Source organism: Podospora bellae-mahoneyi, chromosome 3 (assembly GCF_035222275.1).
Source record: "Podospora bellae-mahoneyi strain CBS 112042 chromosome 3, whole genome shotgun sequence".
Taxonomy (NCBI): Eukaryota; Fungi; Ascomycota; class Sordariomycetes; order Sordariales; family Podosporaceae; genus Podospora; species Podospora bellae-mahoneyi.
In genome coordinates, this window is record NC_085882.1 from 1,983,575 (window position 1) to 1,999,517 (window position 15,943).

At 53.4% G+C, this 15,943-nt stretch overlaps 6 protein-coding genes and 1 non-coding gene across 7 annotated transcripts; 3 read left to right on the plus strand and 4 right to left on the minus strand.

Annotated features, from left to right (window-relative positions):
• Positions 1 to 149: 149 nt before the first annotated feature.
• Positions 150 to 225, plus strand: QC761_0053970. Its single transcript has one exon. It is a non-coding gene; the product is annotated as a tRNA-Lys (tRNA).
• Positions 226 to 1,168: 943 nt separating this feature from the next.
• Positions 1,169 to 4,927, minus strand: MTR4 (ATP-dependent RNA helicase mtr4). The gene is made up of 2 exons (XM_062877728.1): positions 1,614 to 4,927; positions 1,169 to 1,550 (listed from the first exon to the last, which is right to left on the minus strand). Exons 1-2 carry the CDS (start codon positions 4,679 to 4,681, stop codon positions 1,370 to 1,372), a joined length of 3,249 nt encoding a protein of 1,082 aa, XP_062733532.1. The 5' UTR covers positions 4,682 to 4,927; the 3' UTR covers positions 1,169 to 1,369.
• TSC13 (Very-long-chain enoyl-CoA reductase) lies at positions 4,865 to 6,813 on the plus strand. The gene is made up of 2 exons (XM_062877729.1): positions 4,865 to 5,900; positions 5,972 to 6,813. Exons 1-2 carry the CDS (start codon positions 5,639 to 5,641, stop codon positions 6,664 to 6,666), a joined length of 957 nt encoding a protein of 318 aa, XP_062733533.1. The 5' UTR covers positions 4,865 to 5,638; the 3' UTR covers positions 6,667 to 6,813.
• An 8-nt stretch (positions 6,814 to 6,821) lies between these two features.
• QC761_305860 (uncharacterized protein) lies at positions 6,822 to 7,721 on the minus strand (the record flags this gene model as incomplete). The annotated part of the gene is made up of 1 exon (XM_062877730.1): positions 6,822 to 7,721. One exon carries the CDS (start codon positions 7,719 to 7,721, stop codon positions 6,822 to 6,824), a length of 900 nt encoding a protein of 299 aa, XP_062733534.1.
• A 281-nt stretch (positions 7,722 to 8,002) lies between these two features.
• On the minus strand, positions 8,003 to 12,196 carry SOG2_2 (RAM signaling network component). The gene is made up of 3 exons (XM_062877731.1): positions 11,119 to 12,196; positions 10,941 to 11,052; positions 8,003 to 10,877 (listed from the first exon to the last, which is right to left on the minus strand). The coding sequence occupies exons 1-3, from the start codon at positions 11,457 to 11,459 to the stop codon at positions 8,403 to 8,405; spliced, it is 2,928 nt and encodes a 975-aa protein (XP_062733535.1). The 5' UTR covers positions 11,460 to 12,196; the 3' UTR covers positions 8,003 to 8,402.
• Positions 12,197 to 12,380: 184 nt separating this feature from the next.
• QC761_305880 (uncharacterized protein) lies at positions 12,381 to 14,400 on the plus strand (the record flags this gene model as incomplete). The annotated part of the gene is made up of 3 exons (XM_062877732.1): positions 12,381 to 12,920; positions 12,977 to 13,095; positions 13,145 to 14,400. The coding sequence occupies exons 1-3, from the start codon at positions 12,844 to 12,846 to the stop codon at positions 14,398 to 14,400; spliced, it is 1,452 nt and encodes a 483-aa protein (XP_062733536.1). The 5' UTR covers positions 12,381 to 12,843.
• A 304-nt stretch (positions 14,401 to 14,704) lies between these two features.
• On the minus strand, positions 14,705 to 15,709 carry QC761_305890 (uncharacterized protein; the record flags this gene model as incomplete). The annotated part of the gene is made up of 1 exon (XM_062877733.1): positions 14,705 to 15,709. The coding sequence occupies one exon, from the start codon at positions 15,707 to 15,709 to the stop codon at positions 14,705 to 14,707; it is 1,005 nt and encodes a 334-aa protein (XP_062733537.1).
• Between the last annotated feature and the right edge of the window lie 234 nt (positions 15,710 to 15,943).

Here is a 15,943-nt window from a genome sequence, read left to right on the forward strand (position 1 = left end):
GAGAAGCTTTCCGCCAAAAAGTGAGGCGGCGTCACCAGATCTCCACTCCCCTCGACGCCAAAGCACCGCCACCTTCGTCACGACCAGGCCAGCCAGCCTCAGGACCAGACCAGACTACTTAGTTTGAATTTCGAAGCACCATGCTCGTAGTGTGCGTAGTATAGTGGCATTACATTCTGCTCTTTGAGCGAAGGACTCGGGTTCGAATCCTGACCGACGACCACACAGCGTATTTGTGATTTTCAGCGTTTGCTTTTTTCTTCTTTTTATCACTAACCCCACCACCAGCAGCACCACTATCATTGATCATCCCCCAATCCATTTATGCCCAAGCCAGGTAAATTCCCGTTTTTCAACAACTGATTTCCCTGCTTTTTACGTAAATCAATCAAAGGGATTTCCTCTTACCCCAGATGAGAAGGACTGTAACTATTGCTATCATTGAGCATTCCAGTTAGGGTTCAACGCTCGCTAGGTGTTCTCATCTGCGTTGCGACTTCCCCTACCCAAATGGTGCAGAGTACCAAGCCGTGGTTCCTCAACTACATGATAGGATCTCTAAAAGCGACTACTCCCATCTCACACTACTAACCAACCCACCAGCCCAGTGTGTGTTGAAATCGTTGCCATCAAGTAGATGTACATATCTCAAGGAGGCAATAGTCTTTTAAGGCTTATCTTTCCCGGAATGACTGACCCCCTCGGTTCTAGCTCCCTACCTACACAAATACAGACAGACAAAGAATGTCAAGGGCTGGAAGAGTTGATGATGACGACCATGCCGTACATATCCCGGATAACCAGCTTAGAGAAGGGGACATATAACACAGAATATATCCTATCTATCTATACCTACTCCAATTTCGTTTTGCTCCTTTCCCCTCACATCCGTGTTGCTTGTTCCTTTCCATCTCCCAGCTCCTGATAACATCGACTATCCAAGTCGATTGCTCACCCCGTTTCAATGTTGATATGTTTCCGAAAAGTTCAAGGGCGGCTGTCTGTATGGTCATGAGCTGACCTGAGCGTTGCCAACATAGTCCTGGGCGATAAACATCAGCGTAGCCAGAGTCCGTAATCCATGTTGTCAACACCACCACCATCAAAGACAATGTTGCCAAACATCAAAACCCCTGTTCGACAACCAAACACACCTCATGATACACAATCTCAAAGACAAAACTCTGCCTGGTATTCTTTTCCCTATGCCTATCTGCCTAGCTCCAAAAAACGCCTTAAAACATGAACGGGAACTCGGTACAAAGATGCATACACAAATCCCTGCCTCATCTCCATCGTCATCCATGCTAACCACATTAACAGTGCTATCCCCCAGCTGCCTATCTGCTCTCCAGCGAGGACATCTCACCTAGAGATAAAGAGAGTTAAAAGAAACAATATCCCTCCTAATCTTGCCCAACGCCGCCTCGAACTTTTCCTTGAGCTCATCACTCCCCATCACCTTGGCCGCCTCAGCCATCTGCCTAAGCAGCTCCTCCAACCGTCTAAACAGCCGGATCAGGGAGCCTTCATAAGCATTAGTCATTTTGCTACATCACACACCACTGTTAGTAAAACATCTTTCGCCCAAAAGTGCGCATAGAGAAACATACCTGATCTCAGCAAACGGCCTCCCATTCGCCCAAGCCATCACCGTCTCCATCAACTGCCACTTCAAGCTATTGACATACTCCTCCTCATTCACATCCAACTTGCTCTCGGCGCTGACCTTGGCAATAATCTTCGCCTGAGCCTGCACCTCCCTAAACGGCTTTGCCAACTCCTCCTTCAGCGCGTCCGTCTCAACCTTTTCGTCAAAGATGAACACGCTGAGGATGGCGGCCGTAACTTCTGGGGTGAGCTCGTTGAAGAACCGATTGAAAAGCAACTCCGCCAGCAGCAACTCATGCCCCTCCGTAGACGAAATCTCGCACGCCACCCTCGCCTTCATCTGCACAACCTCCTTCTCATCGATAAATCCCAACCTCCGCAGCACCCTCTTCCGTGACTTGAGCTCGTCAAGCTGAGCAATCGTGTGAGCCTTACCAATCGCCTTCCTCTTCTCCTTGATCTGCTCCGTCAACTTGGTCTTGGCCTCAAACTCCTCGTACAACCGGGGCAATAACGGTGAGTTGTGAAGGGGATTGGCAAGCAGCCTCGACTCCAAGACCTCGATCTTTCTGAGAAGCTTCCTAAAGCTGTCATCCCTGATGTTCATGTTCTCGATCGGGTCCATGATGGGGATCCCATCCGCGAAACGGCGCTGAATTTCCAGCAGAGACTTGCCGACGTTTTCCTTCTCCTCTCGTGACCTAACATCCTTGGGGAGGAAGACACGGAGCTGGCTCAGAGACTTGACACAGGACAGGAGGCAAGGCACAATTTCCCACTCCCCCTCTTCGTCTGCTTGTTCTGGAATCTGACCTTCCGGCATGATAAACTTGCCGCCCTTCTTGCTAGTTTCCCTGACTGCAGGATTGAAGGAGGTGCTCTCCTTAGAGAGCTTGAGAAGAACATCACAGAAGTACTGCTCCTGTGGCGGGTAGTCAGGTTCGCCATGCTTGGGGGCCTTGCGGGCCACAGTGTCGAACAAGACTCCCCAGCCGAAATTAACGCCGTCTGGAGTCTCAATCTGGATGACGCGACCGGGCTGCATGAACTCCATGCAGTTGGCAGGGTGGTGAATGACGGAAGTCATGTCCTTGGTCAGCTCCTTAAGCTGCTCGCGGAGATGATAGTAGTCCTTCACCGTGCTCTCATCGGGGAGCAACATGGCATCCTTCTCCTCTTGTAGAGCAGTGAGTTCCTTTTCCAACTGGGGCACGCTAGCGGCGTTCTGGAACTGGAAGAAACACCTCTCGAGCATAAATTCAGGGGAGATGGCCTCGATACGCAACAGGTTGAGGATCATGTTGTAGCCAAGATGGAACGCCGAGTTGAGGCGGTCCTGGTGGCCGACAACAACGGACTTGGCAGTATCAGGATCTAGCTTGTCGTCAACCATCATAATGACGATACCGCGGTCATCAAGACCACGACGACCGGCTCTGCCAGCCATCTGAATGTACTCGGAGGAGGTGAGCGGTCTCCTGGCTACACCGTCCCACTTCGTGACTTGTGTGAAAACGACGGTCCTAGCAGGCATGTTCAGGCCGATAGAGAATGTTTCTGTGGCGAATAACACCTTGATCAAACCCTCCTGGAACAAAATCTCGATGGTCTCCTTGAGGATAGGCAGAAGACCGGAGTGATGGACACCTATGCCCTTGCGGAGAAGGGGAAGAATGTTGGTAATTTGAGCGAGGTTTTTGTCTTCGTCCGACAGCTGCTGAAGGGCGTTTTCAAAGACCTTGTCGACCATGAGCTCCTCGTCGGGCGCGTTGAACTTCATGTGGGAACTCTTGAGAGCCATCTGCTCGCAATCCCGCTTGCTGAAATTGAAAACAATAACTGGCTGAAACTTCTTTTTGACAATCATTCTGATGATTTTGGCGATGTCGGCTGTTTCGTTCGGGGCATCGCCACCCTTGTTGGTTTTCCTGTCCTTGCCCTTTCCTTTCCTCTTGGCGCTCCAGTCGGCAGGATCGGAGCCCTTGTTGGCCTCGATCAAGTTCATGGCATGCTGGAAGTTGTTCTCCTTGAAGTTGCCCTTTTCGTCAACGATCAGGAAGATACCCTTGCCACCGGCAGGGAAGAAGTAGTTTTGTAATGGTGTCGGTCTGAAATCGGTATAGACAACGTGGCAGGCTTGACGATGGATCTTGGCGATCCATTCGGCGAACTGGAAGGCGTTGGGAATAGTGGCGGACAGGAAGACGTATCGGACCTTGTCGGGAAGGAGGATGATGGTCTCTTCCCAGACCACACCACGAGTCTTGTCGCGCATGTAATGAATTTCATCGAAGACGACCCAAGCAACTTCGCGCATGATTTCGGAACCTCGGTACAGCATGGATCGCAAAATTTCGGTTGTCATGACCAAGCAACTGGCGGTTGGGTTGATGGTGACATCTCCGGTCATGAGACCAACATCACCAAACTCGGCCTGGAAGTCGCGGTACTTTTGGTTGCTAAGGGCCTTGATGGGACTCGTGTAAATGACTCTCTGATTCCGCTTGAGACACTGCGCAATGGCATATTCGGCGACGACTGTCTTGCCGGCAGATGTGTGAGCCGAAACGAGCACACTCTCGCCGCGCTCGATCGAGGCGACTGACAGGGCCTGGAAGGGATCGAGCTTGAAGGGGTACACTCGGGCGGGCTCTTCGGGAGCCTTGTGCTCGGAAAGAGGGATGTACTCGTAGTCGAGGTCAGGGGGGAGCGCGACCTGATGCTGGATATTATGCGACAGGACGATAGACTCTCCCTCTTCGCCAGGAGCGAAGCCTGCAGCGGCATTGACTTCTCTTGACTGGGCCGTCTGGAAGGAATCGGCCATGACAGGCGCGGCAGGTTCTGGCTCACCCTCGAGCTTCTGGCGCTTCATATCGCCGTGCGCCATCTCTTGCGGGTGGTGTTCTTCGGCGGGCGATGCATCCTCGGTTTTGATGGACTGATCAGCCTGGGAAGCGGCATGGTCGGTGCCATCGGTCATTTCAACATCTTGACTCTGGTCGGCTGGGGCCTTGCGCTTCTTGGGAGCGCGAGGCTGCTGCTCGAAGACGTCGAATAGGTCGTCCATGGCGGCGACGCTGTGCAGTTTGTCTGCAGATGAGAGCTGGGTCAGGTTGGCTGGCCTAGAAAAAAAGTTGAGGTGGGTTGATTGGCAGAATACAGAGATGGCTCGTGCACGAAGCAAGTATCAAGGCGGTGAGAGAGATGTTTCTTCTCATCAACGGAGGAAAGCATCCAATCCTACTCCGCATAAAAAGATAGTCCAACCTCAAGTTTTAAAAGATATCCAAGAGGCCGAGAGATGACTGGTTCCAGTGCCAGTTTGTGGGAAGAGATGCAAAGAATATTCTTGAAAGAAAGTTCAACTTCCTCTTGGTAAGCCAAAGCCATCATGTGAACGGAAGCTATGTGCAAGTTTGGGCAGAGACGGTGAATGTACTGGAACATATCAGAAGACTGCAAGTTCACATAGGGCCATCGAGTCGGCCATTCACTACAAACTCGAAGGATTGTCTTTTGCAGACATCTCCAACGCATGTAGTTACACAGCATCCCGATTTCTGGTAGCCAGTTCTGGAAGCCAAATCGCAGTCCATGCTGCCATTACATATCATGGCGTAAGATACTACCTTTTTATCACGTCTCTTCAAACATGAAATATATACCAGGACCAAAAGAGGCTATCCTGTATTGCAATGGAATAGCAACCATATCAAAATGCAAGTCTGGTCCGGCCCGTCGGCACTGGCCCAAGCTCTGACAAGAACAAGCATTCCCCAAGTGGGACCCCAAGTGGAGCACCAACCCGACACCACCGTCATCCCTGTCGAATTGGACCTCCGAACGTGGTGATCTCTGGAACCACTCCGAGGCCCCCGACACGCGTGGTGGCTCCGCAACAAAAAAAAGTGTTGAGCCCGCTTTTCTGTCGCCATTTTTTTCTCTGTCTTCTCTTCCGTCTTTTCGTCTGTTCTTTCTCATTGGAATTGGAACCCATATTATAACAATTGGCACACCACCAAGCATGGCGGCCGAACTCTCCCTCAAGCTCACCAACAGGGTGCCCAAAAAACCCATCAAGAAGCTCGCCCCCTCGGTCGAGCTCCCCCGCGACGCCACCGTCGAGGACGCCAAAAAGATTGTCGCCCGGGCCTCTGGCTTCTCCGACTTCAACCGCATCGGTCTCTTCAACCCCGCCGACGGCAAGATCCTCAAGGACCGCAAGGCTCTGATTCGCAATGAGGAGGGTGTCATCAAGGCCGGCGAGTTGGTCGTCAAGGACCTTGGTATGTTTCCACCCCCCGCCTTTTCTTTTCACCCCCCTATCTACCCCTCTTTGCTAACAAATATTTCAAAGGTCCTCAAGTAGCCTGGCGCACCGTCTTCGTAATCGAATACTTCGGTCCCATCCTCTTCCACGCCTTCATCCCCCTCATCCGTCCCTACCTCTACTCCATCTTCCCCGGCCAGTTCAAGTACATCTCCGAGTCCGCCACGCCCATCACAAAGGTCCAATGGCTCCTCTTCGCCCTCTTCCACATCCACTTCCTCAAGCGCGAGTACGAGACCCTCTTCGTCCACAAGTTCTCGGCCAACACCATGCCCGCCCGCAACATCGTCCGCAACTCGGCCTTTTACTGGATCATGGCCGGCCTCCTCTGCGCTCTCGACATCTACGCCCCTGGCAACCTCTCTGCCCGTGACGAGCTCGTCCCCCTGGACTATTTCGGCTTGGCCTTGTTCACGTTTGGTGAGGTTTGCAACTGGATTGTGCACCAGCACTTGGCTAGCTTGCGCAAGCCAGGTGGAACGGAAAAGGGCATCCCGAATTGTATCGGGAGCAACTTGGTCACGAGCCCGAATTACATGTTTGAGGTTACGGCTTGGGTGGGTGTCATCTTGATCAGCAGGAGCTGGGCGGTGGTGGTGTTTATCTGCACGGGGATTATTTACATGAGGGATTGGTCGAGGGGGAAGGAGAAGGCGTTGAGGAAGGAGTTTGGGGACCGGTATAAGAACAAGAGGTACACCATGTTGCCTGGCCTTATTTAGGTGACTGGTAGAAGGATGTTTGTGGGAAAATTGCTGTTGTAGGATGAGGTGTAAAAGAGAAGGAGGAAAAAATGAGAAGTGAAGTGTGAGAATGGATAGATAGCCCACTGTTTTGGCTGATTTTTATATAATTCAAATCCTTACCCCATCACCCCTTATAACCCTCCCTCTCCCGGCTCCGGCTCCGGCAACGGCACCTCCTCCGGCCTTGCCCCCTCTCCCTCACCCCTGTCCCAATCCCCCTCCCCTTCGTCCTCACTCCCACTCCAACAACTTTCACTCCCCGTCCAGTTCCCCTCCTCGTCACTCGTGTTCCCTTCTTTGGCTCTCCTCAGCGTGTCCTCCAGTATCAAAAACTCCCGCTCAAGCATCTCGGCCCAGTTCTGCACATTCCCCACCTCTTTTACCTTTTTCCCATACGTGTCTGCCATCTTTGCGAGCTTGTCATTTTCCTTTTTTAGGCTTTGGGTCGCTTTTATCAGATCGGACTGCTGCTTTTCGATGGCGGCGTTGTTTTGGTGTAGGAGCTGGGCGCGGGGGGTAATCTCCCTGTCGAAGTAGTTTGAGAGGGTGGCGAGGAGGGCGGTGCGGGCTTGGTCTATTGCTTTTGGGTCTGGGGGTGCTGTGACGGGGAAGGGGTGGGAGGAGGAGCGGGAAGGGGGTTGGAGGGAAGAGTTGTTCACTGAAGGGGGAGGGTGATGATAAGACGGGGGTGGTGGGAGGTGAGGCTGGGATTGTGGTTGTGACGACGAGGGAAAGGCCGGCGGCTGTGGTTGTGAGAGGGGAGGGGAGGTGTGGTTGCTGCCGATGACGGTTGTTGACGTTGAGGGTCCTGATAACAGCGATAAAGGTGACTTCCCCTTTGACAAAAACGACGACGACGGCGTGGAAGTGACAGACTCGGTTCGTGATCTTGACGCCGGTGATGATGTGCCATCTTGCGGTTGAAAAGTGATCGCCGTGACGGCTACACTGCTCACTTCCGGCGCTGACAACGTCGATGAGCTACCCCGGAACAGCATCCTCGTTGGCGGTGACGGTTTCGATGTCGACATGGTCACAGCCTAATGATACCCAGTATACAAAAAGATGAGATGACAAGGCGTGTCTATAGAAACGCGGCTCCCTGCATGCGCCGTACACGATCAGTAGATGAAATCGGCCGGTCCCTGACACGCAAAGAGTCTAAACCTCGGGGCTGACAGATAACTTTATATACCCGCCACCATGCGCATGTGAGATGTGAGATGCAGGATGGACATGTGGTGATGTGCAGGACGAATGCGGGGAAAGTAGATACACAGGAGATTGGGGAGAGAGGGGTCAATTTCATGTTACACCGGCTCACTCATGCCACACGCACACAAGATACAATACTCCTACAGCAGCATCAATCTCCAGTTACTTGTATTCTTCCAAAACTCGGGAATATCTACTCCTAGGTAGGTAACTAATAAACCCAAATCCAAGACCCTCTCGCCTGCCTAATATAGCAATAATATAACAACTCATGCTTTGCTTGTTTTTTTCTCCCGCAATCCAGAAACCATAACACATTACGTGATATATCTTGTGCTTTCTCAAACGAACGAACGCCAACCTGTGTAGATGATGAGCCCGTATTTTCGACCCCCCATGTAGAATGCAGAACCAGCCCGACAACCTCCCCCCATAACACCAAACAGGAAATCAATCCAAAAAAATTTACTCATACAACATGTCCCTCGTCATCCTTCTCAAAATCCATTCATTTTCCCATTGCTACCTCCTGCTGGGAGTCGCAACGGTAGCACACTCAAGCTCCCTTGTGAGTGCCCATGCCCTGGCCAAGGCATTGGGCTTAGGGCCGAGCTCGGAGTCGGAATATCCTGGCTCGAGTTCACAGAGTGCATGCTGCCCGCCGTGGTGAGACTCGCTGTTGTCGAGGTGGAGTTCATAGTCCCGTGCCTCGACATGCCTAGCCCTCCCATGGAGAGCAAGGTATCCGCTCGTTCAAATACATTGCCCTGGAACGCCGCCGCAAACGAAGCGCTCTGTGGGGTGGAAGGCACAGTCGCCTGGACTGCCGGACCCAAGGCGGCACTCTGCGGCGTCATCGGCAATGGTTGCAAGTTGTAAGGACTCAAATTCTCCGACCCATGATTAGGCCCATGCCCATGGTTTCCGTGATGGCCATGGTGCCCATGATGATGCCCTTGTCGTGTAAAGTATGCCCAAGGACTCGAGTGTATCAGGTCACATGTTTCCTTCATGCTCTGATGAACCGGTCGCAACCTCGACCTGGTGTCTATTGGCAGTTGAACCTCGCTTTGAAGTTGCTTGATCTTTGTGACCAGCATGTACCAGGAATCAATGAAACTGCTGCACAGGCCCCAAAACGGCGCCTGTGTCCTGATCCCTGGCTCCTTAAGCTTGATCGTCGACAGCTTCTGCTTCAAACTCTCTGTTTGCTGAATCGAGACTGTACACCGGTGGATCAACATCTTCCAGGGCTGCACAACGTGCTCGGGGGCTCGCTGCGCCATTGCCAGTCTCATCGACGACGAAAGCTGCTGGCTTAGTTGGGGTAGTATCCGCATGACTAGATCCGCCGTTTTGGTTAATGAGAGGAAAATCCGTTCAAAGACGCGGTCCTCTTCGGAAAAGTCAGCCGACAGGTTTCGGATACCTGACGTGCTGTTGGAAGCAAACGACTCTCCTGAGCGGGGTGTGGCAGCGCTCATAATGGCTGTCCTGCTGGAGCCATTGACAAATGGCCCCAGAGGAACATCGGTGGTCACCCGGAGGCTGCTCGGGTGGTGGACAAATGTCCCGTTCCGCGACCTGCTGTTGATCATAGCTGGGCGGTCGGCCGTGGGAGGAACAAAAGAATTCTCCCGCGAGTGAGGGCGGAGGGTTTCGCCCGGGTCCGTTCGCATATGCGGCGGCAGAGACCGCGGAGCGACCTGTGAGCATGTCACACGCAGCTCCATTATGCTATTATAGAGCTGCGTCAACAGAGTCCGAATGTACCGCGGGTCGCCATTGTCCAGAAAAAGGTCAACGTTGCTCATCAACAGCGAGCAGACGTGCGTGTAAGCATTGATCAGCGTGATGCATGCCCTTTGCACGTTTTCGTTTTCCCTCGAACCCCCAGCATCCATCGCTTGGTCATGCTTCTGAATCTCCAGCTCCAGCTGTTCCACATGGGCGTTGGTGTTGTAAAAGACAATCTCCAAAGAGTTGGACCGGCGCGAGGTTCCGTCGTTGGTCAGACCGATCAACATTTGGATCATCGGATGGATCTGGAAGATGGAATACAAAATGCCCTTGGAAGCTTCCAGCACCGGATCAAACACCTTGGACTCCCGTCTCCTCTCTGGCAGGATAGACAGCCTGCGCACGTAAACGGGCCGTTGCAGTGCCGGTTCGGCCGGGCTTGTGACGTTGGGACTCTGCACCTGCATGACGGTCCCGTTCCCTTGCATGGCGGATCCATGACTGAGCCCGCGGTAATGGCTGAACCGGTTTGTACCCTCGATTTCCTCCAAGGTGCTGAGCTCTGACCGCTTTGACACAATGCCCATCCGCCGTGACCTGCTTTCGGACCGCTCCCTGCTTGAGGTTTGCACAATCGTCTCTGAATTGCTGCGCACCCGTTCGTTTGGGTTACCGATGGTCAGCGGCATGACTCCAGGTCTCCGCTGTGCTCCATTTTGCTGAGAGAGTCCACGATAGTGTGAGCGCGAGGGAATTGGTGGAGGGCGAGTAAGAGCCGGTGATCGAAGATCGGGCATATCGCTGCCGTTGACCCGGACGGGGAATCGACCACTGAATACTCGCTTGATTGTTGGCCGCGGTGTTTCGGTTCCTTCCGCATCGTCTCCCACCGAATCGGAATCACCACGCCCATTCATACTTGAAGCCGTGAGCTTGAGAAACTTCTTGATGCGTGTCGTCAGGGCCACCTCGGTCATGTCACTCTCCTTGGCCGCTCCAGCGTTATCTCCGCCACTATCCCAGACCTCCCGGGGCGGAAACTCCAGGGGGTTGCCCTCGAGTTTGATGACCGACAGTGACGGCATTTCGGCAAGACACAGCGGCAGCTTCTTGATCTGGTTCTTGTGAATCGAGAAGACCTTGAGGGACGACAGCTTGATGATTTCTGGCGGCAGAGTTTGCAACTGATTTCGGCCCAGATCGAGAATCTCCAGGGATTTTAGGTCGCAGAGCTAGAGGGAGAGAGGAAGCGGTCAGCTAGCGCCAAGTCCCACCATTGGAAGATCAGTGCGTACCGCAAGGGGAAATTCTTTGATCTGGTTCTGTCGGACGTTGAGATACCGCAATGATGTGCATTCTGGCAGACGTGATGGGATGGTTTCCAAGTAGTTGTGTGATAGGGCAAGTCTAGACAGTCGACACAGGTCAGCAGGCCGTACACTTCAGGTAGGCAAACAAACGAGCCGGGCCTACCGCTCTAGTTCGTCCTTTATTATGTCGACGATTTCCTCTGGCAACTTTGCAATCTTCTTCCTGCTCAGATCAATGGTGAGGCCTGGTTTTGGCAGCGTGTTGCTAACTCCGCTGGCGGCTGCCGCTTTCGCTTCGTTTTCGTGAGCGGCCCGCATGGCCTCCCTCGCGAGGGCAAGCACCTGGCTCGATGAGATGGGCCCCGAGGCCGAGAGGTTGGTATTTGACGGCACATCTTTGATGCTCGGAACTGGTGGTGGTGGAACGGGATTTGCGCGAGCAGCAGCCTCTACAGCGCGGCGGGCGTGGGCTGGGTTGTCGGGCAGACCCCGAGGAAAATCCATTATGGCGTCTCTGCCTTTGTCTGAACCCCCGTCTTGGGCGCAGTCTCTCCAGCGGGTACGGCCGTGAACACAGAAAGAAACGGGGCGACTGTCGCGGGTCGGTGTTTATTTATTTGGTGAGCATCGATGGGTCGGATTTTAGCAACGTCGGAACAGTTGGTCGGATGAGCTCATGGCTTGACCCAATCGCTGTCGGGACGAGGTTGCCAATGCTCGTTAGAGTGCTCGATTGGACTCCAGCGGTAGGCGGTGAAAAGGAAGCACGTTGCGCCCAGGGGGCCTGGGGTCGCGGACAGTCGACTGATTGTCTTCGGCGGTGCTTCGTCGTCGAAGCAAACACGGCTACACGTCGACAGGCTGTGATTTGTTTCCTCGAGGGGGGGGAAAGGGACGGGATCGAAAATGTCTGACGGGCTTCAGGTAGCAAGTTAGCAAGTCTGGCCCAAGATAGGGGTGTTGCTGTAGGGGCACAGTTGGGGTGCATGTCACAAAACTGACCTGGCCAGGGGGTCCGGGCTTCGATTGCTTCGTCGCTAGCGTCTCATCTGTGCTACGGGTGTGTCCCTAGCATCCGCCAAGCACCACTGCAAGGGACAACAACTCGACCACAAAACACCAAGATTTCCATGTGAAACGAAACGCGTTGAATGAACCCTGCCAATGGAGGCTCTCCTTTCTTTCTGTCGCCTAGGGACAATTAGGACATTCAGAGATGCTACCTTTTACGTCAAGGCAATACTCCGAGATGGTGATGTGTAACAGTGGATGGGCATTGGCAATATTGACATGCTCTTTCTTGGGCGGTGTTTCTTGATCTAATTATGGATCTCGAAATGCTGCTGTGTCACACCCTCTCTTCCAGCTTTTATACAAAACCACGAGTCAGCTCGACATCACGACAATACCCCTTTCTTGGCGACAGGGAAATCGGCCGACAATGTCAGACATGCAGGTTGAATGCATGGTGGCTGAAGACAAATTGATGAGGCTGTAGATACCCTAACCCTACAAACAAAAGTGGTGGGATCACAAGAGAGACACCACGGCAGTGAGGAAAATAATGAAATAGACAAAAGATCGATTGATATTATAGACATTCTCGAATACTCTAGATAATCTCAATATGGAGCATTTCCCACAACCACAGCTTCCCTAACCCTTCTATCTGACAAGTCCCCACCTGCCCTTTTGGGTCTCAGTCAACATGTCTATCAGCTTGCGCTCATTGCCTGGCTTCTTGAGCCAGACACAGCACACGCTCGCTTTTGAAAAATAGCAAACACTTCACCGTTTGATATACACACTCTTTTCTTGAGTCCGTTTGATGGTTTGGTTTTTATAAAAGGAGAAACGGGTGTCTCTGGCACCCAAACCTGCTGTCAAAATGCCACTGGTCAGAACCGATTCGATGCAGGACATCGACTTCACACTACGGCGCCAGTTTGGCAAGAAATCATTCAGGTAGCATCTCCGCCCCATTACATACGGGTTGACATATATACTGATACAACGAGTAGACCACAGCAACGAGAAATCATCAACGCCACTCTCGAAGGCAAGGACGTCTTCGTCCAAGCAGCCACCTCCTTTGGCAAGAGCTTATGCTTCCAACTTCCAGCCGTCATCGACCACGGGAGTGTGTCTCCATCTCATGTCTCAGCATCCAATCACTAACAAGCCCCCAGTAACAATCGTCATCTCTCCCCTCCTCTCCCTCATGATGGACCAAGTCAAAGCCCTCCGCAACTCCAACATCGACGCCCGCACCCTAAACTCCAACACCCCCTTCGCCGAACGCGACCACATCATGAAAGACCTCGGCACCGGCCACCCCCTAACCCGTCTCCTCTACGTCACCCCCGAGCTCTGCTCCGGCCCCTACTTCCGCGAGCGTCTCGAGCTCGTCCACCGACAAAAAGAACTCGCCCGCATCGCCGTCGACGAAGCCCACTGCATCTCGGAATGGGGCCACGACTTCCGCAAGGACTTTAAACGCCTCTCCTGGTTCAGGGAGCGCTTCCCAGACGTGCCCATCATGTGCCTTACCGCGACAGCAAACGAGCAAGTCCGCAATGACATCCTCACCACCCTCGGCATCAACGGACCTAACCTCAAGGCGTTTACCATGTCGGCGTTTCGTCCCAACTTGCATCTCGAGGTGAGGTTCACGAGCGATCAGACAGACGACAGGTACGACGACTTTGTCTCGTGGCTCAAGGGGGTGTACGAGCGCAGGGGGAAACCGGATCGGAAACCGGAGCTGGACGAGATGGGGGAGCGGGTGGAGAACGTCTCGGGGATTATTTACACCACTTCGAGGGACGAGTGCGAGTCGCTTGCTGCTTCGCTGAGGTCGCATGACATTGCCGCCAGGCCGTTTCATGCCAAGCTTGCGAATCAGGACAAGGAGCGGACGTTGCAAAAGTGGATAAGGAATGAGGTCGGCTATGATATTATTGTGGCTACGACTGCTTTTGGGATGGGGATAGATAAAGATGATGTCCGGTTTGTGGTTCACTGGAGGCTTCCGAAATCTTTTGAGGGGTATTATCAGGAGGCGGGGAGGGCGGGGAGGGACGGGAAGGCGAGTTACTGCTTTTTGTATTATTCTAGGGAGGATAGGGATCGGGTTTGTGGGATGATTGTCAAGGACAATACGTCGGGAGATAGGAGGGATAAGGGGGGGGAGGCGAACAAACGGGCGAGGATGGAGAGTCATGAGGCTTTGGTGAGGTATTGTGAGGATACGGGGGGGTGTAGGCATGCGGCGATTACCAAGTATTTTGGGGAGAAGGAGGTGCCAAAGTGTGATTTTGCCTGTGATTGGCATAAGGATCGGGAGGGCCTGAAGAGGAGGTGGAGGGAGGGGTTGGCAAGTGAGGAGTGGGTTTGTACGCAGAGGGAGGAAGGCGCTTTTGAGGATTATTATTACAGTGAGTAGATGTTGAGGAGGAGGGTGGGTGTGGAGCTTATGGTGTCAGCCGGTGGGAGAGACGAACATTGAATGTTTGACTGTGCTATTCGCAGCAGATGGGTGTAGCGGCCGTATCAGGCATAAGGACAGCTTTTAGCAGTAAAGCATACATCTAGCTCAGCATAGTTGTAATTACCTCGAGCATTTTCAGCTCCGAGCTTCGCTGTTTCAACCATCACAACCACCTACCAAACCAAGAAACACACATGGGTATCATATCACAACACAACCACCACAACACCTCTGCCCTCACATCACACCACTGTCCTTCCTAGTGACCAGGAAACTCCCTCACAAACCCCACCACCACCCCCAACAGCACCCCCAAACTCACAAACACCCCCATCCTCTTCGACCACAATCCCTCCTCCCTCAACAACCACCCCACAACCCCCATCGGAAAAACAAACCCAATCGCCATCCCCTTCACCAGCAAATCCACATTCCCTGCCCACCCCTCCCCCTCCTCTTCTTGCCTTGCGCCCCCCTCCCCAGCATCCTGCCCTGTGAAGCCACCCCCATCATCAAGCCACGCATCTTCCAGTTCCAACATCCTCTCTGCAGAAGGCATATCATCCGGGGTATACCTGGCCGCATGCCACCCCCTAAACGTCAGCCTCAAGTTGACAATCTCCTCCCTCGTCAGACTCCCCGCCAACCTATCAAACCCCCTCGGTTCCCTCCCTGTCCTGTTACCGCCTCTATCCTCGGGTACAGCTGGTGTTGGTGCCGCTGCTGCAGCGGGAGCGGTGGCAGCTTTTGACTCGGTCTCTAAATCCTCGGGGGAGAGGACATGACCGATGGAGCAGTTGATGAAGACGCGTCGTTCTGGTACTGGTGCATCTTTTCTTTTTCCCTTTGGGTCGGGGAGGTTTTGGGATGGCGGGGGTGGGGGGAGGGACTTGAACACTGTTGACAAGGGGGAGGTGTCGGGGAGGATGCGGCCGTTGTGGATGAAGCGGAGGTTGGAGGTTGCGCCGGTGGTGGGGGTGAGGTGTTGACGGATTAGGTGTTTGAGGGTGATGACGGTGGTGGTGGAGGGGGAGGGGATGTCGAGTTCGAGGTCGGGGAGGGAGGTGCTGAAGCGGATGGTGATGTGGAGTGGTTGTTGGGTGGGGGGTGGTGGTAATGGGGATTTGGATCTTGCCCGGGTGGGAGCTGATGATGGATGGAGTAATGGGGCGGTTGGGTGTTCGTTGCTGGAGGAGGATGACGAGGAACCGACGCTTGTGTTGCGTTTGGGACGGGATTTTCTGCTGCTGCTGCTGCTGCTCATGATGGCGGTGGGTGGTGGTGGGATGGTGTTCTCGAAATTGGGAATTGGGAGTTGGGAAAATGACGATGCAGGGTGAACCAAAGACATAGATGGGGCCGTTGAGTCTTGGCTTTGGGGCTTTCTCCAAATTTCCCCGCAAAGAGAAGGCTTGGCATGCATTATCCGGGGTTGGGGTTTTTGACGACCAACTTCTCGAGCCGTGGACAAAAGAATAAAGAGTGCTGCTTGAGATGA

Excerpts from the sequence above, each read along its gene's own strand:
- MTR4 (XM_062877728.1), bottom strand. The coding sequence starts at position 4,681 with ATGGACGACCTATTCGACGTCTTCGAGCAGCAGCCTCGCGCTCCCAAG. Across the intron at positions 1,551-1,613 it reads AGGCCGTTTGCTGAGATCAG|CAAAATGACTAATGCTTATG; the intron begins GTATGTTTCTCT and ends TGTGTGATGTAG.
- TSC13 (XM_062877729.1), top strand. The coding sequence starts at position 5,639 with ATGGCGGCCGAACTCTCCCTCAAGCTCACCAACAGGGTGCCCAAAAAA. Across the intron at positions 5,901-5,971 it reads GTTGGTCGTCAAGGACCTTG|GTCCTCAAGTAGCCTGGCGC; the intron begins GTATGTTTCCAC and ends AATATTTCAAAG.
- SOG2_2 (XM_062877731.1), bottom strand. The coding sequence starts at position 11,459 with ATGGATTTTCCTCGGGGTCTGCCCGACAACCCAGCCCACGCCCGCCGC. Across the intron at positions 11,053-11,118 it reads ATAAAGGACGAACTAGAGCG|ACTTGCCCTATCACACAACT; the intron begins GTAGGCCCGGCT and ends TCGACTGTCTAG. Across the intron at positions 10,878-10,940 it reads TCAAAGAATTTCCCCTTGCG|CTCTGCGACCTAAAATCCCT; the intron begins GTACGCACTGAT and ends CTCTCCCTCTAG.